We start from the raw sequence: 23,609 nt of genomic DNA, 5'->3' as shown, positions 1-23,609 counted from the left end.
TCTGGCCAGTAGTAGCAATTTGTCACTTAGTTTGAACTTCAAACAGGTTAAAGTCACCTCCTTAGATGGGAGGCTGAGGATGAAAAGACCAGGGTCCCTCCCCACCTTTGCTCGGACAATGCCACTCATTTCCTGCGAGATTGTACCCCCAAATCTTTATTTTTTATCATTTTACATTGCCAGAAGCAGTGGTAATATGTTCCAAAGATAGACATATATACACCCCCCCCCCCCCCCCCTTTTTTTTTTATTTTTTTTTTTTACAAATTTGAAAACGTGAAATAACTTTAGTTATTTAGGTTGTTTTTTTTTTATCCAGGGTTATCTTATATATTAGTGGCGTTAACCGTTAGATATCGAGCAAATTCGGTTGTTAATAGTAAAGTTTTTGTATTTTCTGTTTTGTTGCAGTGTCGCGTAGTGTGACGTCAGCGAGACGCATCCATCATGGCGGCGGAAGGCTGCGAGGAGATGAGCGGCAACGGGGAGCTCGAAGAGTCTTCAGGTACTGACCTCTACAGTCATGTGTTTACAGGGCGCCGGTGTGTCGTTTCACAGGTTTTATTCTGGCTCTGGTTTCATCTGCAGGTGTGTTGAGTGAAGGCTGCAGTCGGACCTGTATCAGGGACAAGCATGACGAGCTAGGCTAGGCTAACGCGACTTCAAGTTAATCACAGCACCAAACAGCTCAGGGACTTTAACTCACTTAACCTCTGTGTGTAACTGAGTGCTTTACAGCTGCGTATCAATTATTAGTTGAATTATGTCCACAAAAACCCAAACACAAAGACTCAGCGCTAACAGAGTCGTGTGAACTCAGTGAACTGGGCTCGTAATGAATGAAACAAACCTTTACAGGTGAAACCAGGAGGTGTGTCAACAATAGAAACTTGTGGTGGTTTGTTTTTGATGTTTTGGCATGTATGGATCGCAGTAGATCTGGTTTGGCAGGTCAATGTCATTTCTGTTAAGGTAATAAACAAAAAACAAGTGAGAATAATGAACACATTTGAGCTCATGGGAGGATCAATAAATCAGACAAATGTCAATACATTTTAAAAAACTCCTGAAGACCCTGCTCTTCAGAGAGCATCTTCTCTCCTAGCACCACACGATAATTCTACTCCTCAAAGAATTGTCACTAGCACTTATTGATGCACTAATAGCTCTTATTGCACTATACCTTGATTGTTTGCTTTTACTCTTCCTGTAAGTCGCTTTGGATAAAAGCGTCTGCTAAATGACTAAATGTAATGTAAATGTAAATTGAAAATAAAAATAATGCACCCAGTACAGAAAGTAATCATGATAAATCTGTCTGATTGAATAAATAAATACTAGTGGCCGAGAGATATGGGAATTTTGAGACTGATGCCGATACTGATTTTAAAGGGGAATTCATCAATAAGTGATACGGTGGCTGATGTTGTAATTTTTTACTTTATAAATAAATTACTTTTTTATCCCCGAGGGGAAATTCAGTTAGTCTGTTAGCTCTTGAATATGTACCCAGAGAGCTACTTTCTCAAACATAAAACTATATTAAATAATATTTAACATTATTATACCTTATACAAACAATGTATTTAATTGTCGGCCACTTCTATAAATAGTAACTGAGAAAATAAAGAATAAATAGGAATAAAATATATAGCTAAATAAACATCATTACTGTTCAGTTGCAGTCAACTGCTGATCATAGCTAGAATCATTTCTAAATCATGACAAGCAACATTTTCTGCATTATATATTGTGTAAAAAAGTTTTAATAAAGGCACATTTCGTGCAGCATATTCACCGATTGATAGGCCGATAGTATCTGTTAACTGATGTATCTGTTTTTCTCCCAGCTCTTTTTGAAGTTGTCATTTGTTCCAATAACTGCAGCCGTTTGATAGTGTTGAGGAATAGGCCAACGCCGGGCAGTGTTTCTGAAGCCAGTTCATTTTGTAATGGCCTTTTTGCTTTTTGCCAGCAATATCTTTAAGAGGAGGACATCATCTCTACTCCTCCTGTGAGAAATGTGTCCAAGATAGAGGGATGTGAATGTTGTTCTGACATTAAAACGCAGGGTTTCTTAGATGACTGTCCCCACTTCCTTCCAAAAAGTCTGAATAGTGGGACAAGACCAGAAAACATGAGCATGATTAAACAGTATTTCACCAAACTCCCTCCAGCAGAAGTCTCTCAAGGTCCTGAAAGAAAACATCACACCAATTGTTAACTTCTTAGTCATTTATTGAGTGAAAGCAGGTGTGGTTTTTGTTGAAATTTGTGTTAGAGCCATAGGTGAGGGTTTGTTAAAAAGGCTGGTTGTGACCTTGTTTTTGTTTGGCCACTCATTCCTGATCAAGAGGGAAACTTCCCCTCTGCAGTGTGGGCCTGATTTATTGACTTTTTCAGGCCTTCTCTTCTAAAAAATCATGCTCTCAATAGCTTTATGAACTTGTATAATTGAGATTGTCTGACTTATTTACCTTCTTTAGCCATGGAGGCTTCTGAGGATCCTGCAGCGCCTCCCACTGAGATGGCAGACTTGTCCGAGGAGAACGGCAGTCCCGCCGTGGCCCCTGAGGTCCCCGTAGCCCCCGACCCCGCCACCTTCTCGATGCCCCCAGCTGCAGAGGACGAGGAAGGAGAACTGCCCGCAGACTTTGAGCGCCTGTGGAAAGCTGCCCACGACAATCCTCAAGACTTCACCGGCTGGACTGACCTGCTGCAGTACTGCGAGCAAGAGGTGTGTGTTTGTTGTCTTTACCAGCAAGGCGGAGGAGAAGCAACCAATATTGTTCCTCAGTAATGATATGTCTTACATTTTGACCTCTTGAAGCCACTAAGCAGCGTTTAGTTTTTATGCACCAAATCTCTGGAACAAACTCTCAGAGAACTTGAGGTCTGCTGCAACACTCAGCTCTTTTAAATCAAGTCTGAAGACTTTGCTGTTTCCATTTTACCTGTAGTATTTATTAATTCGCTTTTAAATGTCTTCTAATGTGTTTTATGTATTTTTAAAAAAAAATTTTTTAAACAATATATTTATTGACATTTTCTTACATAACAAAACAAAACAAGATTACAAATGGACTATACACATACACATCACAAACATCCACTTCTCAGCCACAAAACATTTCATAATTCAATGCCTTATACAATTGCAGGTACATGAACTCATTAATCCTGATTTAAGGTTTACTTAACTGACTGCTTATTCTTCTTCATTGTCAATTGTCAGATCAATACCGTTAACAAACACTTTAAACGGTTCCCATATTTTTTCAAACAAATCCTGCCTTCCTTTTCGTATGTATGTCACTCTCTCCAAAGGAAAAGTTGTGAGCATTTGTGTTTTATGTATTTTAATCTTGCCCCTGAAAAACACTTTGAATGGCCTTGTGTCTGAATTGTGCTATATAAATAAACTTGCCTTGCCTTGCTTTGCCTAATATGTCTACTCACTTAATTTTCCTCTCTTGTGTTTAGGGTCACGTCACAGCGTCACGCAGAGCCTTAGAGGCTTTCCTTGTTCGATACCCGCTCTGCTACGGCTACTGGAAGAAATATGCCGATCTGGAGCGCCGCGCTGGATACAACAACAAAGCAGAGGAGGTAAAACAGAAGAGAGATCACAGTTCTGTGTTTCTTCTACTTCATACCATTACAAATAATGTCAGTATGTTAAGGACGTTTTTCCACCTGTTCTCATGAGCTGTTTGTGTTGTATATCTCAGGTGTGTGTTCAGGGTCTGCAGGTGATCCCTCTGAGTGTAGATCTGTGGATCCACTACATCAATCTGCTGCTGGGAACTCTGGACATGAACCTGCCGGAGTCGCCCACACGGATTCGCAGGTACTTTCGTTTAAGACTTGGTCATAATTCAAATTATTGAATTATTAAAATTACATTTATTTATGATTTTGGTTTCCAACAGTTATGAAAACAAGATAATCAAGATTTTTTTGCCACGCCACAATTTTTTGTCTTGTTTTCTGTAGGAAAGTAGAACAAGTTATTTCTAAATTACTTTAGTCTTTATTTTATATATTGAATACATGTTTTCATTAACTTGGAAGGAAGTGCACTAATGTTACAAAATAGTTGATCAGTTTTTGATCTATTTTTTTATTATTATTATTTATATATTAAATAATATTTATATATTATTTCAAACAAATTACTAAAAAAAAATTTTTTAAATTATATTTAAAGTCCAATTCCAATAAATTCAGGATGTTTCCCGAGTCAATGAGTAATCCTCTTTAACATTGTGACCAAAATAATCAATAATTATTTTGCCAAAATTGAGCAGTGTGTTTTATGCTCTTTGAAGTGCACAGCACAGATACAAATAGATATTGAAGAGACAGTATCAGGAAAAAAGCAAATAAGCTGCTGTTTGAAAGCAATTGTGGAAAAACAGAAAGCAGTTTTTAACGTCTTACTTGTTTTCTGATCTCAACCCCTCAGTGTGTTTGAGGATGCGGTTTTGGCAGCAGGTCTGGACTTCCACTCAGACCGGCTTTGGGATCTCTACGTGGAGTGGGAGAAGGAGCAGGGGAACATGAAGAATGCAACATCCGTCCTGGACAGAGTCCTCAAAGTCCCCACCCAGCTCTACAACACCCACTACGAAAAGTAAGACCACCACACACGCACGAGCCAAGTGTGTGTGCCAAGCTAAATTTAGCTTCAGCTCAGTAAATTATTTTGTTTGATAATATATATTTTCAGTCTATTATTCAGCATTAAATCAGCATACTGTTGTGATCTTTTAAATATTCTCCTCTTAAACAAACGCCTCCTCTCAATTCAAAATTACTTTATATATCCCCGAAGGGAAATTCAGTTATTCTGTTAGCTCTGGAGCTAAGGACCTTTTTTATCTCTACGTCCTGCAACACAGAGAGGAGCCGTCCATTACTGTTTTTTTGGTCCGTAAAGGTTTTGTGTAGCGGATGGAGTGTTTCCCCTAGTTTTATGGCGTACAGGTTGACCGTATTTAGTTCAGCGCGCACACATGCACAAGGAGAGATGATGTAGGGTGAGACTGATACAGACAGGGAGGCATTTAGGTGTCTCTCTATCATGCTGGAAATGTTTTGCAGCGGAGAAGTGGGGTGGACCGCTCTGTAAATTCTGTGTGAATGCGCGTGGATGTCTCGGAGGAGGCCGCCACAGTCTAGGTCATTAATGGGAAACCCTGGTGTACGTGTGTTTGTGTGCGCGCATCGGGTGGAACTCCGCTACGCGCACTATGGCCTCGGACATGTTGACAGGTCATCTCTCCACCACCTCCTCCAGTGTGTCCAACCTGGCTCCAACCACAGAACCAGCTCTTTAGACCAGTCTGATCATCTGTGTGTGTGATGCTGCCTCCCCAGCAGACTGCAGCATAAAACAACACACTACCACCACAGACTGATAAAACATCTGCAGCATCGCACTACAGATGTCCAGAGATCTGAGCTTCAAGAAGAAAAAGTGGTGGCTCTGCCCCTTTTTGTAGAGAGCGTCTGTGTTTAGGGACCAGTCAAACTTATTATCCAGGTATACACCTAGATACTTAGAACCTGGCACCACCTGATGTCCACCCCACAGGTATTCACTGGCTGAAGGGGGGCTTGAACCTGTGAAAATCTCTGATCATTTCCTTAGTCTTTGAGGTGTTCCTAGGTTGATTCCTATGGTCTATGTCTAGTACCATCAGGTTGAATGCACTTATTGTAAGTCGCTTTGGACAAAAGCGTCTGCTAAATGACATGTAATGTAAATGTAATGTTCAGGAGGAGATAGTTCTTGTGACTTCAGTCACTGAAGGCTTTTATCAGATCCCTATTTTCAGATTCCTGTCCATTCCTGATACACGCCACAAGGAACTTTTTACTCCAACCTTTTTTTTGCTCTTTCCTTCTCCCATTATTCTCCCAACGTCTTCCCCTCCTGCCCTCTGTCAGGTTCAAGGAACACCTGAACGGCCACGAGCCCAAAGAGGTGCTTTCCACGGAGGAGTATGAGGAGCTGAGGGCGCTGTGCCGTCAGAGTCAGAAGGCAGAGCGGGCCGAACAGGCCCAGGAGGAGGAGGAGGAGAGGCCGCCAGGGGAGGAAGAGCCCGCCACCCCAGAGGGCACAGACACGGTGAGTCACATCTCACTGCCTCACAGTCAGTTTGAACATTTAAGACATGTTTACAAGTGAGACATAAGTAAAGAGACGGTCAAATAGAGTATTCATCAGTCTGTTTCCACTCTGTGTTCAGGAGGAGCTGATGCAGAAGATCAGGGAACAAGTTCTGATTCACAGGGACAAAGTGTACCAGGACAACGAGGGAGAAGTCCGCAAGAGATGGCACTTTGAAGATGCTGTGAGTTTTGTTTGCTCTTCTGTTAGTTTTTTTTTTTTCTTTCATCTTCTGGGCTTTTTACTTACTGACTCACTTATTTCCCAGGCACTTTGTTCTGAAGCTAGGGCTGGACATTATCTTATCATTTGATACCTTCATTTTGGCACTAGCAGAAAAATTGTATTACTTTGAGGTGTAACATTTTTTTTATTTGGTAAAACTCAAAACTCAAATGGTAGACCAGAAATGGTAATTTGTCAAAATCAATTACCCAAATAATGTTATTTTAAATCAGAAACTGTTTGATCAAACAAAACAACAAGTTCATGCCATAATTCAGTACTTGACATTATTATGGTATTTTTTAGTGTGCTTCAGAAAAAAACATTTTACTTAAATATTGAAACATCTGAAAACTAAAAACTCAAATTCTCAGTGTTTCATGTTCTTTCTAGTTAAATAGTTCACAGTAAAAAATTTTTTTTACTATTTTCAGTTTTACAAAAAAAAATCTTCAGATTTGTTTTCTATTGCCTTATTTTTAATTTACATGTATTAAACTTGTTACATGCTTTCATCACTGCCTGTTTTTTTCTCTGGCCTGTAGATCAAACGTCCCTACTTCCACGTCAAGCCACTCGATCGCCTCCAGCTGCGGTCCTGGCATACCTACCTGGACTGGGAGACTGCTCAGCTGAACAAGGACACCAAAGACCCCCAAGACCCCCAACAAGGTGACGATATAACACACACATACTGTCAGCTGTACATGTGTTCATATGTAAAAGTGCCCACAGTTTTGACACAGTTGTCTCCTATTAGATCCAAACCAGGCAGCCACAGAGGTCTCAGAGGTCACAGCCCAGCCTCAGGAGGAATCAGAGGATGCGCCAGTTACTCATGATGACTACAGGGTCCGCATCCTGTACGAGCGCTGTCTAATCGCCTGCGCTCTGTACGAGGAGTTCTGGATCAGGGTAAGAACCAAAAGTGTGTTTTTATGTGACCTGTAGTTAGAGAAAATATCCTCATGAGCCTAAAGACCAGATAAACCCATTGAGGCCTGAAAAATCGCTGGGCGATTTTAAAATAAGCCTCTAATTTTCTGGAAATTCTGGAAAAATTCTGGGGAAAAAAGTGTCAACTCTTCTACTAAATAATAGATTTTTCAGCCTCTGTAGCAGATAGAAATGAAATTCAAAAAGTATTTGAGAGCTTATACAAATACTACAAAACGACGTATCCGCTTTCCAGGCTTCAATGGGTTAATTGAGCTGTTTATTTTGTTTGTATATGATCTCAGTGTAACATTTGTGTGTGTCGTTCAGTACACTCAGTACCTGGAGGTGCAGAGTGTGGATGAGGCGCGTGCTGTTTTCAAACGGGCCTGTGAGGTCCACCTGATGTACAAACCCAACATCCACATGCAGTGGGCCACCTTCGAGGAGAGGCATGGTACGACAACACATGAAACCAGATTCAATCTTTCTCGTTTTCTTTAGGTGATGCATGTCTTAAAGCTGCAGGTTTTCTTTGTGTCATAGGCAAAAAAATGACAAATACCTTTCAGTATATTGTAATTCACAGTCTACTAGTAGAGGTTACTGTATGGAGAGCGGAGGGATGAAAAGGGAGGGACTTTTTTTCGTTCTTTTGCCTTTTCAAGTAAACTGCCTCTGACAGCTTTTAGCACCTTTTCCACCTACCTTACCATTACCTTGTCTTTTTAATATGCAGTCAGTATTAATAATTTAAAGACGCCTGTGATGCAGTCAATGAAAGACTTGGTGAATGTCAGTCAAAGTTAAACTGAAGTAAAGGAGCTGTAATAAGGCACGTAAAAGGATATGAAAGGGAGTAGACAGGCATGAAGGTAAACTTGATGTGAAATAAATTGTAGTTTTTGCCCATCCTTAAAACAATACAAAACTGAGCAGGGACTGACTTGATGGATATTTTTTTATTTTAAGCTAGTAATAACTACTTCAGTCGAATACAAACTGTTTTTGACAGGTTTTTACATCTTTAATGAACTGATTGTTTATTGTAAAGGTCTTTATGTCAGTATAACTAGGCCCTTTTCATAATAATTTATTAACACAATAATTAAAGGTGCCCTGTGGAGTTCATACCGATGTTCATAGCTGGTGTTGATTACAAACACCAGCTATGACATTTTTTTTTAACCTGTATTGTTTACTGCATTTCACATGTTGTGGCTACCAATGTACCAGAGTAGGCTATTTGTTGTTTTTTCTAATGTACACTACTGGTCAAAAGTTTTAGAACACACCAACTTTTCCAGAATTTCATTGAAAATTATGCAGTTTAATGTCTCAGTGTACTCTGAAATGAATGCACATTTGCAACATTTAAAATTCTTTATTGAGCATGATAGTGTTTTAAAGGTAAAAAAAAAGATTCTAAATCACATTTTATGTTAGACTAAAGGACCAAAAAAAGACACAAAATGTCAAAAGAAGACACCAAAAGACACTAAATGACTAAAAAAAGACACAAAATGACCAAAAAAAGACACATGAAAAGAATTTAAAAAATGGACAAAATAGCCCAAGACTCCATAGAGTTAAGTTGTTAACCCATTTCTTGTTCCCTGAAAAAGGCCTACTTGTATAATTCTGAAATGTACATTATTTTTCAGTTTTGGTTAAGCTTACCTTATTTTATTTACCTCTGGCAGTTCAAAAAACTGGAAAAATTGGGGGTGTTCTAAAACTTTTGACTGGTAGTGGAGATAAAGGTGTTTTATAGTGTGTCACCACTGTTTTTGTGTTGTGTGTCTGCTTGCTTGTATTTACATAATTTTTTTTTTCACCTGTATTGTTTACTGCATTTCACATGTTGTGGCTACCACAGTCATGGAAACTCCCATTCTTTCTTTCAGGTGACTTAACTGAGGCCCGGCGAGTGCTGGAGGCCCTGGAGAAAACACTTCCAGGGTTGGCGGTGGTCCGTCTCCGCAGGGCGGCTTTAGAGAGGCGAGCGGGCCAGCTGGACCAATCGGAGGCCCTGCTGCAGGAGGCGGTGGCTGAATCCAAAGAGAAGCCCACGTTACACGCTTTTTATTCCATCAAGCTGGCTCGTCTGCTGCTGAAGCTGGGCAGGAACCCGAGCAGAGCCCGCAGAGTTTTACAGGAGGCGCTGGAGATAAGTCCGGTGAGGTCATCAGCAAACAACTGCAGACATTTCAGCCAATAAGACCATTACAGGCATTACAGGTTCGATCAATCCCGTCAGGATTTGAATCTCGTACCTTAAGAAGTAAAAAGTCAAACGTAGAGAACTAAGAAGCCGTAGCTTCCTTAAAAACTAGTCTGGTCTGGCTTTTTTTTTTTTTTTTGTAATTTACTTTTTATTGGTTTTTGAAATGAACAAACAAACAATCAACATGAAGACCTATAGACAAATACAGAAAATATCAAAGAAAAAAGTAAAAGTGTACAAAAGGGGATTGGAAAACACCCAAAAATAATTGAATAAATAAAATAAGATAAAAAGGGGAAAGGTACAAAGAAATGAAAGTATTCTGATCGTCCAATCTGAGATTACCTGAAATCCGGTTTTATGGTAGAGACATATGTAATCCATTTTTGCCAATTTTCAATAAATACCTCTTTTTGTGTTCTTAAATTGAAAGTAATTCTTTCCATTACAAAGATACTGTACACAATATCAATCCATTCATCTGCACTAGGTGCCTCCCTCTTCAGCCATTTCTTTGTTATTGATTTCTTACAGGCCACCAATAATATTCTAAGTAAATATTTATCTTTATTCCTCCACTTCAGTTCCTCTAGATCCACTAAATATAAAAAATTGAAACAAAAAGTTATTTTTGTTGAAAACACAGTCTCTAGAATTTGATGTACGCTTAACCAAAATGGGGTCACTACAGGGCAACACCAGAATATGTGATAGTGATTCGCCTCTTTGTTTCCACAACATCTCCAACATTCTGTCTGATTGGAATATGACCTCTTTTGATATGGAGTGCAGATATAGCGAATGAGATTTTTCCATGAATATTCTCTCCAAAGTGGAGAATTTGTTGTTTTCCATTGTTATTTTGGTCTGGCTTTTAACTGACTTTGCTGTCCCTCCATGCGTCCTCCCTCAGGATAACGATAAGCTGCACCTGAACCTGTTGGAGCTGGAGGTGTCGGGCGACCCCTGGGCCTCCACTGAGGCGGTGCAGGAGTGTGTGACACGAGCGCTGGCAGCTCCCCTCGCCCCGCACACTAAGATCCTCTTCTCACAGAGAGGCCTGCAGTTTGCAGAGGACTACAGCAACTCTATCCAGAGGTCAGAGTTCAACACGAGTCCCCTATAAACTCTGTTGGTGCCAAATAACCATTCATCCTCTCTGACCTGAATGTTCTTCATTGTCTCTGCAGCGTGCTGTCGGTCTATGAGGAACACCAGAAACTGCTGAGGGAGCTCGGCGGAACCAAGAGAGGAGCAGAGAACGGGTAAACTGATCAAGTTCAAAACATTTCTATTCTAGTTGCAACTGGAAGCTTTCAACATAACATAGCATAGAGTTTGAGAGTCATTAGTAGTATTTTGTTTCATCCCCTTGTCTCATGTTGGACTTTCAGGTTTACAAATAGTTAAAGCATTCCTATTAAAATGTATAATCATAAGTTTAAAGGAAAAAAATATTTAGTCAAACATAATTTAATTTTAGTTTGTTTAAAAATGAAGCTAGCTTCATAACTTCAATGTTGATTATTTTTAAGACTTTGTCAACTAAAGTTTTTCCCCTTAAAAATCATCAACTAAATCTGCCTGTAGTGTACACATTTACGTCTTGCAGTAAACATGCACTTGTTGTATAAATTGTCTGGAATCAAGAGTAACCTTATTTATATTCGTGTGATCTGACTTGATGATTTACAACCCAACTGGGAGAATCAATTTCAAGAAACCCCCAAAATGACCATTTGTATATCAGTTACTCACTTTGTGTGAGCCTTGAATTCTTAAAGAAGACTTTGTATTTCTCACATGTCTCCACAGTGAACATAGAATCCAAAACTGAACAAAACGTGGGTTGGATTAAACAACAGCAAACTCCATTCAAATCTCACACACAACTTGTGTTGCAGAACCAAAGTCTCATTTATCCGGCATTTACTCACTCCTCTCCAAACAATTTTACTACTTTAAAACACTTCAGTGTAAACTGTCCGTGCACATCCGTTTGCATAAAGAATTGATGCGCTTTGTTGCTAAGTAAAAAAGATCTGCACAGAGCATTTGTTATCATTTGATTTTCAGAGATGAGGACCCTGAGAAGCTGAGCAAAAGTGAGGACGGCTCTGCTGTCGCCGTGTCTGCACAAGTCCCACCTACCATGCCGCACGTCCCCATCACGACACCGCCTCCTCCTGTGATGGGCACCGACGCCAGCTCACAGGCCGCATACGGGGGATACAGCAGCTGGTACCAGGTAGGAATGAGATTGTAAAACAATGCAACAAATATAGAAGATGAATATGTCGGACTTGAGTAAAGTTTCTCTGAGGTGCAGGAAAACCAGGCCATTTAATGTGCCTAAAAACGGTTAAAGAGACATGAGTTGTTAGGGTGCAGTTTGATGTTCTGGGCACCTTATAACATGTTGTGATTGTTTTCCAGCAACCACAATACGGCAGCTACGGCTACCAGAACACCTGGAACTACAACCAAGGCTACTATCCTCCCAGCTAAAGGGGAAAAACAATGATTGTGACACCACAAAGCCCCCTGCAGATGGTTTGAATCAGGATGGCCCCTCAGCTGAACAGCAAACTGAACCACCCAGTGCTGCCGGTCCACCTGCTAAAATTATATCCCAGCATCCTTTCCTCTCCGTCCTTCCTCCGAGTTACCTCACTGTCCTGGGTTTGTTTCAGCCAGAGGAAGGAGTTGAGCTCTTTTAGCATGCCGTGTCATTTCAGTGTCGATTCTGAAGGACGGGTGGAAAGATGATGAAAGGAAAGAGTGATGCTTCCATTCTCAATACATCAGCATCTTGCCATTTTAATCAGAACTATTTTTGTATTTGTTTGCAAGCCCAACCCCCTTTGCTCCTGTTTTAAAGTCATCCAGTTTATTCAACTTGACAGGTGATGTATGATTGACATTTTGTACCATTCCAGAGTAGGCTATTTGTTGTTTTTTCTAATGTATATAAAGGTGTTTTATAGTGTGTCACCACTGTTTTTGTGTTGTGCGTCTGCTTGCTTGTACTTACATAAGGGAAAGAAAAATCACCTGACTTGAATCTGTGACAAATATAGTTGAAAAAATAATGTCTAACAGCTGGGCCTTGTAGTTTTTCAGCAAACAGGAGTAAATGGTGCGTCTGGAAACTACCAGATTCCGGATTTAAGCCGAGATCCAACTTGGTGCTGTCGTGAGTGTTTACAGCATCAAGTTCATGGTAATGAAGGAAGAGTGTGTCTCGCTGAATAAGACGCTTTCTAGAAAGATCATTCTGCAGCTGCACAAACAGAATCAAGATAATTGTTAGAAAATACAGTCCACATCATAATTCTCCAGTCAGCTTTATTTTAAGTAGATTCTTGGTGATTATGCAGACATAACTGTCAATATATTTTAACTCGTAAAAAAAACTAGAATATCACAAAATCAGGAAGATCGTGGGGATTAAATTTAAGGCCCTTTCAGAACCAACCGAGTAGGTCATGTGTGGTACTTTGCCTTGTAAGGATCAAGTTAAAATTAAACAATTCTGTTCTGTATAACTGTGTTGTAGAGACCATGGAGCAGTATCCATCAGAAGCCAGCTAGCTTCACTTTGTTGTTGATAAGTAAAAGTCACTGTCCATCTCACTGCACAAAAATCAGTCTATCACGTGCAATCAATCAGCCCAGAATAGCAAACGGGCATCAGTCAGTGAGTTAGCAAAACTGTTTTTCACTATAAACGTCAAAAGTAGCTGCACACACTCTGAACGCAGCCGGGAGCTACATCTCTCTCTGCTTCAGTTCAGTTAGCTGGCTTATTGAGTGATACTACAGTAAAAAGGTGGTGGCTCTGTTCCTGGTTCTCTTTGTTTCTGGTGACTCCTGTGTTGATGTAGTGGAAGTGGTGAGGTAGGCTCACAGAGCAGATCCTCCTGGTCTTACTTTTTGGTAACAACCAGCACAGCTGAAGGCACCAAACCTAGAAAGACAGAATGGGAAGTCGCAAAAAACGTCAAAGAAGTTTCTGAGCTCAACAAACATGCATGATGAGCTGCTGAATTTACAGTTTTTAGGTCCATAAGGAGCTAAAACACACAGAATGACAGAATTGTGTATATTACAGTAAATGTGCTCTATATTCAGGTGTAGTTGCAGCCCAGTGCTCACCCAGTTCTTTGAGGGGCTTCTCCATGTCCAGATCAGTGTAGACGTGCCGGGGGTAGGGCGATATCAGCGTGAAGTCCTGACCTTCGGGTGTGTTGCCGTTCACCTGCACGTAGACGCGCACTGCTGCCAGCGGCTCCTGGGCCTTAAAGACTGCTGTGATGGTCGAACCGTCCAGCAGACGTACCTTTAATGTAAAGAAGGAGAGGAGGAGAGGAAAAGTGGGCCGTGGATGATTGAGTGAGACTTCTTTTTGATCTTTGCATCTGAACATTTAAAGCCAAAAACTAAAGTAACATTGAAATGAAAAACAGATATTTAAAATGAATTAATGTCTCGCTTTGAAAAGAAACTATTGATGGGTCTGTTATGAGCAGCACAAAGGTGTGTTGCCTCTCTTCCACTGCATGGTTCAGCTCGACTCGAGTCGGCTCTCTTTGGTTACCAGGCACTTTTCTTTATTTGTTGTTTTCTACTGTGAATAGTACGACCTCAGTGTAAGCAGGACTCTCAACTGACCAAAGCGGCGCAGCGGAAAACAGCCATTACATCATCTTCGAGGCAACACATGCTGATTCCTTTCATCAGCAACCAAACAGGAAAACCTGGGGTTGAGTGAACAACAAACTCACGGTGGTTGTTGACAGTTGCTTGGCTATTTGTAAAAGGCAGGTTTATGCAGGATGACCATTGTCGTGCAAGTTAAGAATCTCTGACCAATAGTAATTCTAACTTTCTAGTATCGCTTGTAACCTCAACCAAGGTGTTACCAAAAAAAAAGGTACTATCCACAGCTTTTGCTAATGGAAAACCTAAAAAAAGAGCAGCTCGAGTTGAGTGGAGCTGTACCATGCAGTGGAAATGTGGCATGTGACTGTAACTGAAGCTTGTACCTGTATCCTGGACTCATCATATTCCTTCTTAGTGGGTGGAGGGCCGTGACTGGTGGGTGACGAGGGGCTGGGCTGGGCGGGTTGGGACGATGCTGCCGTGCTCGGGGTTCCACCCCCTCCAAACTAAACAGGTAAAAACAATAATTTAACTTATTGATTCCAACAGAAGTACTTACAGAAATAAATATGAAGTGAACAGAAAAAAAGGAAAACTAAAATTGGACACGTGACCAGATGAACTATGATTGGCTTACCTTTTGTGCTCTCTCCTCTCGGTCTCGTGCAATCTTATCTTTAACCCTTTGTCTGATGGGGAAAGAGAAATTTGCAAACTTTAGTTGCAGAGTGTCGTAGTGACGGACCACCACAGTCCGATACAGACTTTAACTTGTTGGATCAGTTGCATGTAAATACAAATCTGTCGCTAATTTCTTAGACAGTTTCTTATCTTGTTCTGTGCTGTGTGAACTTTCCATGATTCTATTAATTCCACTAATTAGAATACCATTTTTTTAATAGAAATTCAAACAGAAGAAAAAATGAGGTAAAGATAAAATAGCATTTCTTCTATCTTTCTTCTCTTCCGAAGGAAAGTCACATAAATATTGTAAGCAAAAGTAAAAGAGTTAGAAAACATCTTTACATACTTTTTTTTTTTTAATTATTACATCCCTGTTATAAGTGTTGTTACTACCACCCAATTCAAACAGTCAGACATCTTTTTTGTATGAATGTGTTGATATGAATACCTTACCTTGCCAGTTTGTCCTCCATCTTCTCTCTCCTGCGCTGGTCAGCAAGTTTCTTCATATCATCATCCTGCAGCTTCTGGCGAATCTGCTGCAGCTCTTGGCCCTGTTTCCTCCGCATCTTCTCCCGCTCCAGCTCTTCTGCCCGCTCTCGCTCTCGTCTCTCTGCCTGCTTCACCCGCATCAGCTCCTCTAGCCTGAAACACACACACACACAGATTTGCCTTTATAAATTATGATTTGCTACCACACTGATGGTCACAGATTTTATTTTCTGTGCAGTCAAAGAAACTTATTATGCACAGAGAAGAAGCTGTGAGTTGAACGCACAGTACTGGAGGAATCGTGTCATAATTGTGTGAAATCTGACCTTTTAACTTGCTCAAGTTTCTCCTCCTCTGTCATTGGCACTCTTCCAGTCATATCATCATCGAATTCGCCATCTCCACCTGCTGTCCCTGAAGCCAAAACAAGTGCACATGAGAAAGCGCCAAAAAAAACCAGAAAGACATTTGCATTGTGTGACACTGAAATGTCTTACTGTCAACCACAATTCAACCTTAAACCAGACAGTGTGGACACAGCAAAACCACCACCACAGAACACTTACAAGAAAACAAAGTGAACCGACCACTTCAGCCTCCATGGTGGAGGTGATGACAATGAGAAAAGAAAGCAAAAACTGATCAAAAACAATGATACACAGAGGGAGAGAGAAGAGAAACTCATATCACATCATCCGTCTTAATAAACTGTTAATTTACTTAAGCTAATTTAAAGTTTATAGATGGAAAGTACAAGAAACAAGTGACTACGAGATTGGGCCATATGGTTTAATATGGTCATATTAATTGCCATTTTATATCAGAATTTCAATATATATCCTGAATTTTTTCTATTATTGTCCTATTTTATTTATTTTTTTAATTATACAAAGGATAAAATAACCAGATAGGAATGTATGTTTTTGTCTCATCGTGTGAATTAAATAACTTATATTGCCCACAAAGTCCTGATACAGTCAAAAATATCTAAAGAATAGCCACCATGGAGCAAACATTCTGACCAAACATCTCACAGTAGAAAATGTATGTATTGCCCCGTGGTAAATATCGTCATGTTGCACATCTCTAGATGGTTTTTATGTTGGTGTCTGACCTTCAGCAGTGTCCGCTAGTGATGGCTGTTCTGTGGTGGACTGGCTGTTTTCTCCTCCCAGGACACTCCCCACAGGCGGCACATAGGGCTCATCAATGTCTGGATCGTTCTCATGTTCCATTAACCTGAGGAGAGCACAGGAAAGATCAGAAATATGCTGAGGAATCATTAGAACTGGTACGAGGGAGACATAAGAGCGTGACTTTCAGTGAGGACACAGTGAGTTCAACACTAGTATGTTTTATCTCTAAGGTTATCAAAAGTATTGATACTTCAATACTCTTTCCTAGTGTATGTTTAAAACAATACAATCTCTGTTAATTATACATGAAACAGTATATAAATTAAAGAAAGAAAAAATAATAATGAAGTAAACAGCAATCAGGCTTTTGGACCCAATAAATAATGCTATAAACAGTAATAACAGCATAACGAATGGAACGTGTAGGTCTACAAGGTAGGGGACACATTAAAAAATAGTAATAAAAATGTTAATTACTATAACCCCAATTCCAAAAAAGTTGTTTAAAACGTTATTATTGCAGTACAGGATGTGATAATTTGCTAGTCCTTTGTGGCATTGATTCAATTAACAAGGCAATATGTTTAATGTTCAAAATTATAATAAACTTTTATTCTTGTATATATAAACTCTGAATTTGATGCATTCTCTTTTTCTTTATGATTTCCACTGTGCCAAAGCAGCTATTATCATTATCATGATTTTTAATTAACAGCTACTAAGACAGAAGAAAGTATCTTAAAATCTTCTTCTTTCTTCTAGTTTCTTCCTTTTTACTTTTGTTTGTTGTGCCTTGGAGGTAAAGATGAGGTATCAAGTATGTTTTTTTTTCATTCTAGCATTGTATCAAAGTTTAAATTCTGTTATTCTTAATTCTCTGTGTGTATCAGACTCACCAGTCCATGGCTTGTTCTATTCCCTGGTTCCCCGTGTTGGCCACCGCCTTTTCCCTGAAGACACAAGATAAAGAGCAGACAGGCTCATTCAACAGTTGAACAGTTTTACTTTCATTTCTTTGAAAGTCCCCTCTCATGGAGGAACTGTGATAACTAGGATGATTTTTGAGATTTGGTGTTACTCACGCTCTGTTTCTCTCAAAGCCCATCTCCAGTAGGCTCTCTAGTGTTGTTAGCTCTGACATTTTGACCTGGAACAGATGGTTTACAAACTGACACATTAACAAGAGGGTCATCATTTGATATGGACGTACTGTTACACTATTGGTAAGTCAGAATAATGAACCTAGCACCTAGCCTTCTGCAGCTACAAAATTCATTTTTACAACACAATTTTCATTAATGATATATATATATGATGCAGTATTTCTTTCTTTAGGCGACAATACCCATCTCTTACCCTTTAAAGAAACAAAATAATGATAAATTAAACTTAAATTCTAATCTAAAGTCAACACAACAGCTCATGGATTTTTAGCTCAGTCATGTGTGAAACCACTAATTTACCATTGTAGTCATAATAAAACACTGTGTGAATTAATATTAACTTTCCTTAACCAGTAGTCTGACAGTATACATGTCTACCCTGCTCGCTGGCTCTAACTATTAATAACTATAATAACAATATCACGCCTGTCGTTATGCTGAGTGCTAAAATTAGCATTAATGTGGCTAACGTTCAAAAAGCGAGAGCTAGCTAGGAAACCTCGCTGGCTAGCACGATTAAAAACGATCGTGAGCTCTCTCGAGCTCTCCGTCACTTCAGCTATCAATGTTTGTTTGTATTATACATGAAAAGGCACACATACGTGTTATTGTTTTTCTAAGAGATGTAATATCAGCTAATATATTCATGAAGACAACGTTAGTTAGCTACTCACACATCAGTCAACACCGCTTCAGCAGTACGGGAGCTCATGTAGGTCAAACCGAACCGCACGAGAAAAAGCGATTTAGCTTTGGAATTATTTCAGAAGTATTTTAATGTAAAATAAAATAAAATAATACAAAATCAAAATAATATATAACAGGTAGAAATATATTATATTTAATAATGTTATTTCAGCTTTTATATAGTATATTATTTTATATCCAAATTTAGAATTAATATTAAAATTTGACTGTATTGTATTTTCTATCTTTGACTTTTTCAATATTCTTGTGTGCTTTGCTGTGCTGTTTGTTGTATGTTCTGTGTATGCTCTGTATAAGGTACTAGATACTTCTATCTATCCATCTACCTATATATCAGATTGTCCCATTTAGAGTACTATACCATGTAACTGGATTATAATCAGTAATGCATTGAATGTGTATATCACTTTATTGTTGCAGCTGGTAAAGGTGAGGCTGATTCCTACTTTATCATATATACTCCTACCTTTATCTGTAATATTACATTACATCATAATTGTATTTGCTGAGTTATATTTTGTTGATAACCTGAATGTGCAAAGTAATTGAAGCTGTCAAAATATTGTATTGCCGTGAAATAAAAGTACAATATTTGCCTTCAAAATGTAGTGGAGTGGAAGCATAAAGTAACATACAGTAAATTGGAAATAGGCTGCTCAAGTAAATTAAAAGTACCTGAAAATTGTATACAGGTTCAATACTTAAGGAGGTGTAGTATTCTTATTAAATATCTGAATCTTGGATTTATTCTGCTGAAATTCTTGCCAAATATTAAGAATAATTTCATTTGACAGTGGTGGAAGAAGTCTTAAGGTCGTCAGTGCGCCACAGTGTAAAAAAACAACTCTATTACGTAAATATCCTGACTTAAAAATTATATGTTCAAGGTTATATAAGAATTATATATATTATATTTTTGGATTATTATGGATCAATTTTTTTATCATCATCATTTTTTAAAAATCACAAGAAAATATAGCTTGAAGCATGCAATGCTTGCTTCTGAAATGTAGGGGTAAAAGTAAAAAAGCCCCATGAATAAGATTTTAAACATTTAAAACATATCTTTTTAAGTGTGCTTTCACAGGGTTTGTAGCCTGAATTAATTTTCATCTGTTAAATCAGTTTTTAAAACCTGTTAACTGAAAAGGCATTGTTTTCATTTTCATTCTAAATGATGTAAGCAGTAAAACAAGCACAACAGGTTCTTTGTTTACTGTAAAGAGGGGGAAAAAAGAAAAATAAACATTTTTGTGCTTCCTGGATGTGCAGCTGTGGATAATTGTTCCTCTAGTTGGTTGATAATCAGCTAAAAACAATAAAGTCATCTACACATGAGGTTTTGTCTTAATAACTTTTGGAAAATGTGACAGCCGAGGCAGGAAGCAGTGACAAAGTTTGAGGAGGCTGATTTGAAGTGCTTTATAGATCAGGATGGTGTCTCTTATTGGCTGCTCTCCATCTTGCATGACTTTATCCCATCCTCTTTTGCAAGTGGGCGATCAAACAGAATGCAATTTGCTGACTTTTATGGGAACGTTGGGCCTGTTACATATTTACAGTGAGTGTAATGATTAATTTTTTCTCTCTGTCCCACGCAGTCTTAAGCAGCCCTCATTCAGGACTCTGCCATTACTCAGAGACAGACTTCTGCCTCCACCTGCTCACGTCTGTCTGTCTCCGCTCCTCTTTTAAAAGCTCATACGCTAACTGTTTTTCTTTCCTGTTTATCATTTATTTGTTTGGCTTGCATTTCATTGCACTCTCACTTCATCTTTTTTTCTGTTTTCCACTTTTTCCTCAGAGTAAATGACTGAAACAAGCCTTATTTGCAGTATTTATTTGGTGAGTATGAACTTTTTTTTATGAAGTAATTTTGTATTTATTAGATATTAACTGTGCATTCACTCTGCAAGCAACCTGCCACAGGAAGTGCACTCATTTTTCTTTGATCAGTCAATCACAGATCATCCTTTGAGCAATATTTCCGCCTCACTTGAAGTAAACTAAATGGCTATAAAGACATATCCAAAATGGTTATTATCAAATGAGTAAAAACTGAATACAACTCTGAATGCTTCTGAAATTAATTGAATTATTTGTTGCAAGGCGGCATGCTTTCATTCATAAAATCTTTAAACATTTTACATTTACTTTCTACAATGGAATGGCTCTATTTGTTATATCTATACGCCAAAATATCTGCTTGAAAGAGGAATCTTAATATTGACTGAAAAAAAATCTGTTCATGATATAAAAGGTAATCGCTGTAGACTTTAACCTGAAGACACCTGGCAGAGTGAAGATGTCTACTAGTGTTCAGTTAGCAACACAGCATTCATTCATTTGAGTGCTGAGATTAGAAAAACAGACTCTGAAAATGGTATTAACACTTTCTTAGTGGAATTATCTATGAAGTTTATAGCTGGATGGGCAAAGTCGAAGGACACAACAGGAGTGAAGGTCTCTTTGGTTTACCCTTAAATTGCTTTATGGCCCTGTTTTGCACTGGAGGAGAGGGTTAAGGGTCAAAGCTCAGTCGGGATGAGTGGAGAGAGAAAAGGAGGAAAGAGGAAATTATGCCATATCAATGCCTGTGTGTAAAAGATTAATTTCAATGGTCTAAAGGCTACAATTCGTTTACTGCGATGGCACTCCCTCCTGTCTCCTATCACTCTTTCATTGAGTGAATGACCCTGATTTTATTGGTGTCAAAAGGGTAACTTGTGTCTTAGAAGCAGTAAAAAACCAAGATCTGGAGCTGGTGGATTATATTTTACTAACTTTTTATTAGGTGTGGGTGGTATTATCACATGAGGGCTCAGATAAAAAATATGCAGTCAAGCAGTTTGATGTCATCTAGTCAGTGTAGGCCCGACCAGAAGAGGGCAGCATCATTTTACTTTTATCACACTGGTGTAGTTAAAATATGTCCTTCTGGGAAATGCTTATGAGACATTGTTGGGGACTTGGCAGTTTCAGGATATTGTGACAGTAATCCTTTAATCCTGGACCTGAACAATTCACACTCCATATAACACACACATTAAACACAAGAGGATCACATAAGGAACAAATCACAGCTCATGATACCGTCCATCTTCTTATCTTACTGTAATGGCAGATGTTGGAAGAAAACTGTACCGCCAACATTGTGGTGAAATTAATACTACCACCATCATGTTCACATGGTCTGCATGTGCTGTCAGCGGTGCTGTTTATGTGGGTCTCACCAGCTGTAACAGCATCTCCATATGGAAAAACTCTGGCTTCCAGTGGAGCTGCTGTTATCTGTGGTGGGACACCCTCTGTCGTCGAAAAGCTGCTGGGACTCCCTGCAGCTCACAGTTCACACATCTGAATTTCACAACTCAGTGTTTTTTTGTACAGTATCGTCTTCTTTTTTTGCTGTTTTTATATTATGTGTAATTTTTTATGCGTATTTCTTTGTAGGCTGCTATTTGAAATGAAATAAAGTGAATATACCCGTCTTTCTGTCTTTTCTTTTGTGCTGTTTGTACAGATAAAATATATAGATGACACTGAGTAACACCTCTATATCATGAGAAATTGTGTATGAGTATGTGTATGAGAGAGAGCTTTATACATGTGCAATTCCATGCTTGAGGTTAAAATTTAAGTTTTAAACTTCACAAGCAACACCTAAATGTTGGATGTCAAAAAATGACGATACCTTGAACTGATGATTAATGAATGAATTATTTTATTCAAGTGTCATAAACTAAACACTGCTGACATTGCATATACATCAGAGGTTAAACAAAAAAAAAAAAAAAGAGAGAGCATGTAACATATGGTTCTGTATCTATAAATGGTTTGTCAGAAGATATAGCATCAGAAATGACTTTAACAAATGGAAAATAAAATGCTTTCACACTGACATTATGGCACACCCCAAAAAATAATCCTCTTTTCTGGTTCAATGTCAAGATAATGAATGTATGAATGAATTAAATACTTTTATTGAAGTGTAATCTATAATACTTACATAAAGAGGTGTATAAGGTGTCAAAACATAGTATATCACGGGTTAAGCTGACCAATTAAACATACAAAGCTTTTATTGTGACATGATGGCATCTCAAAGGACTGCAACAGAAGAATACTTTTTAGTTTAGTTTTAGTATTAAGAGTGAAACGAGGAGTACAGCATGTTTTGGTTGCTGTTTTAAAAGGTCAATTCAAGTGATGTAATCCACCAATCTATACAAAACAAGTTTTTGAGGTAAAAAATTCAAAAAGAAAAGTAAAAAGAAAAAGAAATCATCCAGTCTGAGAAATACATTATATTAACTATGTAAAACTAATGTAAAACACTAGGATTATAGGAACGTAACCCTCTAGAGTCCATGAAAGCACCGGCACATTACTTCTTCATAACGTGAAGACATAAAAATTAAGTAACATTGAGTCTTGCCATCAGCTGCCCTTTAAAGTTGGAGTTTCTGCCTTGAAACTCCATGCCAGATTTTTTTGGGATTATATTCGGCCAAGTAAAACCGGAGATAATGTAAAATATATTTAGTATAAAAATATAGAACTAGAGATTATTCTCATTTTACCTGTTATATGTAATATTTGCAACTTGTATTATATGTATGTATGTATTACATTAACATTTAAAATCATGTGTATTGAAATATAATTTTCAAAATGAGATTTTATGTTTCCTTTGTTTCTTTTGGGTTCAACATTTTTACCAAGTAAGTCGAAGTTAAAAATTAATTATCAGGACATTTATACCATGTTACTGGATTATGATCAGTAATGCATTGAATGTGTATATCACTTTATTGTTGCAGCTGGTAAAGGTGAGGCTGATTCTTATTTTTTGTTGATAACCTGAATGTGCAAAGTAATTGAAGCTGTCAAAATATTGTATTGCCGTAAAATAAAACTACAATATTTGCCTCCAAAATGTAGTCTAGTGGAAGCATAAAGTAACATACAGTAAATTGGAAATAGGCTGCTCAAGTAAAAAGAAAAATACAAAACAAGTTTTTGAGGTAAAAAAAGAAAAAAGAAAAGTAAAAAGAAAAAGAAATCATCCAGTCTGAGAAATACATTATATTAACTATGTAAAGTAAAAACAAAACAAAAAATAAAGTATATATATATAAATAAATAAAGTATTAAGTATCATGGTGACCTTCAAATAGATACAGCCATTTGAA

The 23,609-nt window shown here is 38.3% G+C and overlaps 2 protein-coding genes across 3 annotated transcripts; one reads left to right on the top strand and one right to left on the bottom strand.

The window, feature by feature from the left end:
* Positions 1-447: 447 nt before the first annotated feature.
* si:ch211-114c17.1 (pre-mRNA-processing factor 39) lies at positions 448-12,555 on the top strand. Its single transcript, XM_059346209.1, has 15 exons — positions 448-505; positions 2,487-2,737; positions 3,484-3,609; positions 3,732-3,850; positions 4,469-4,636; positions 5,956-6,136; positions 6,258-6,362; positions 6,949-7,075; positions 7,164-7,318; positions 7,670-7,796; positions 9,247-9,518; positions 10,480-10,664; positions 10,757-10,831; positions 11,643-11,814; positions 12,003-12,555. Exons 1-15 carry the CDS (start codon positions 448-450, stop codon positions 12,072-12,074), a joined length of 2,193 nt encoding a protein of 730 aa, XP_059202192.1. The 3' UTR covers positions 12,075-12,555.
* Positions 12,556-12,897: 342 nt separating this feature from the next.
* Positions 12,898-18,428, bottom strand: ubxn1 (UBX domain protein 1). 2 transcript variants are annotated; one of them, XM_059346269.1, is made up of 10 exons: positions 18,381-18,428; positions 17,626-17,690; positions 17,440-17,493; positions 16,522-16,646; positions 15,734-15,821; positions 15,369-15,560; positions 14,869-14,920; positions 14,615-14,737; positions 13,725-13,908; positions 12,898-13,536 (listed from the first exon to the last, which is right to left on the bottom strand). In XM_059346269.1, exons 2-10 carry the CDS (start codon positions 17,682-17,684, stop codon positions 13,496-13,498), a joined length of 918 nt encoding a protein of 305 aa, XP_059202252.1. In that variant the 5' UTR covers positions 17,685-17,690; positions 18,381-18,428; the 3' UTR covers positions 12,898-13,495. The 2 variants fall into 2 exon arrangements, with proteins under 2 accessions (XP_059202252.1, XP_059202253.1); XM_059346270.1 differs by having other exon boundaries at positions 18,309-18,392.
* Between the last annotated feature and the right edge of the window lie 5,181 nt (positions 18,429-23,609).

This window comes from Centropristis striata, chromosome 12, assembly GCF_030273125.1.
Source record: "Centropristis striata isolate RG_2023a ecotype Rhode Island chromosome 12, C.striata_1.0, whole genome shotgun sequence".
Classification (NCBI taxonomy): domain Eukaryota; kingdom Metazoa; phylum Chordata; class Actinopteri; order Perciformes; family Serranidae; genus Centropristis; species Centropristis striata.
Note: the sequence above shows the minus strand (reverse complement) of the source record. Positions and strands in the feature narration are given on the sequence as shown.

What these genes read in the sequence shown, in the direction of transcription:
- si:ch211-114c17.1 (XM_059346209.1), top strand. Translation starts at nt 448, where the DNA reads ATGGCGGCGGAAGGCTGCGAGGAGATGAGCGGCAACGGGGAGCTCGAA. An exon ending in GATGGCACTTTGAAGATGCT is followed by an intron (nt 6,363 to 6,948) that starts GTGAGTTTTGTT and finishes TCTGGCCTGTAG; the next exon opens with ATCAAACGTCCCTACTTCCA. An exon ending in AGGCGCTGGAGATAAGTCCG is followed by an intron (nt 9,519 to 10,479) that starts GTGAGGTCATCA and finishes GTCCTCCCTCAG; the next exon opens with GATAACGATAAGCTGCACCT.
- ubxn1 (XM_059346269.1), bottom strand. Translation starts at nt 17,684, where the DNA reads ATGTCAGAGCTAACAACACTAGAGAGCCTACTGGAGATGGGCTTTGAG. An exon ending in ATAGAACAAGCCATGGACTG is followed by an intron (nt 16,647 to 17,439) that starts GTGAGTCTGATA and finishes TGCTCTCCTCAG; the next exon opens with GTTAATGGAACATGAGAACG. An exon ending in GAGAGGAGAGAGCACAAAAG is followed by an intron (nt 14,738 to 14,868) that starts GTAAGCCAATCA and finishes TTACCTGTTTAG; the next exon opens with TTTGGAGGGGGTGGAACCCC.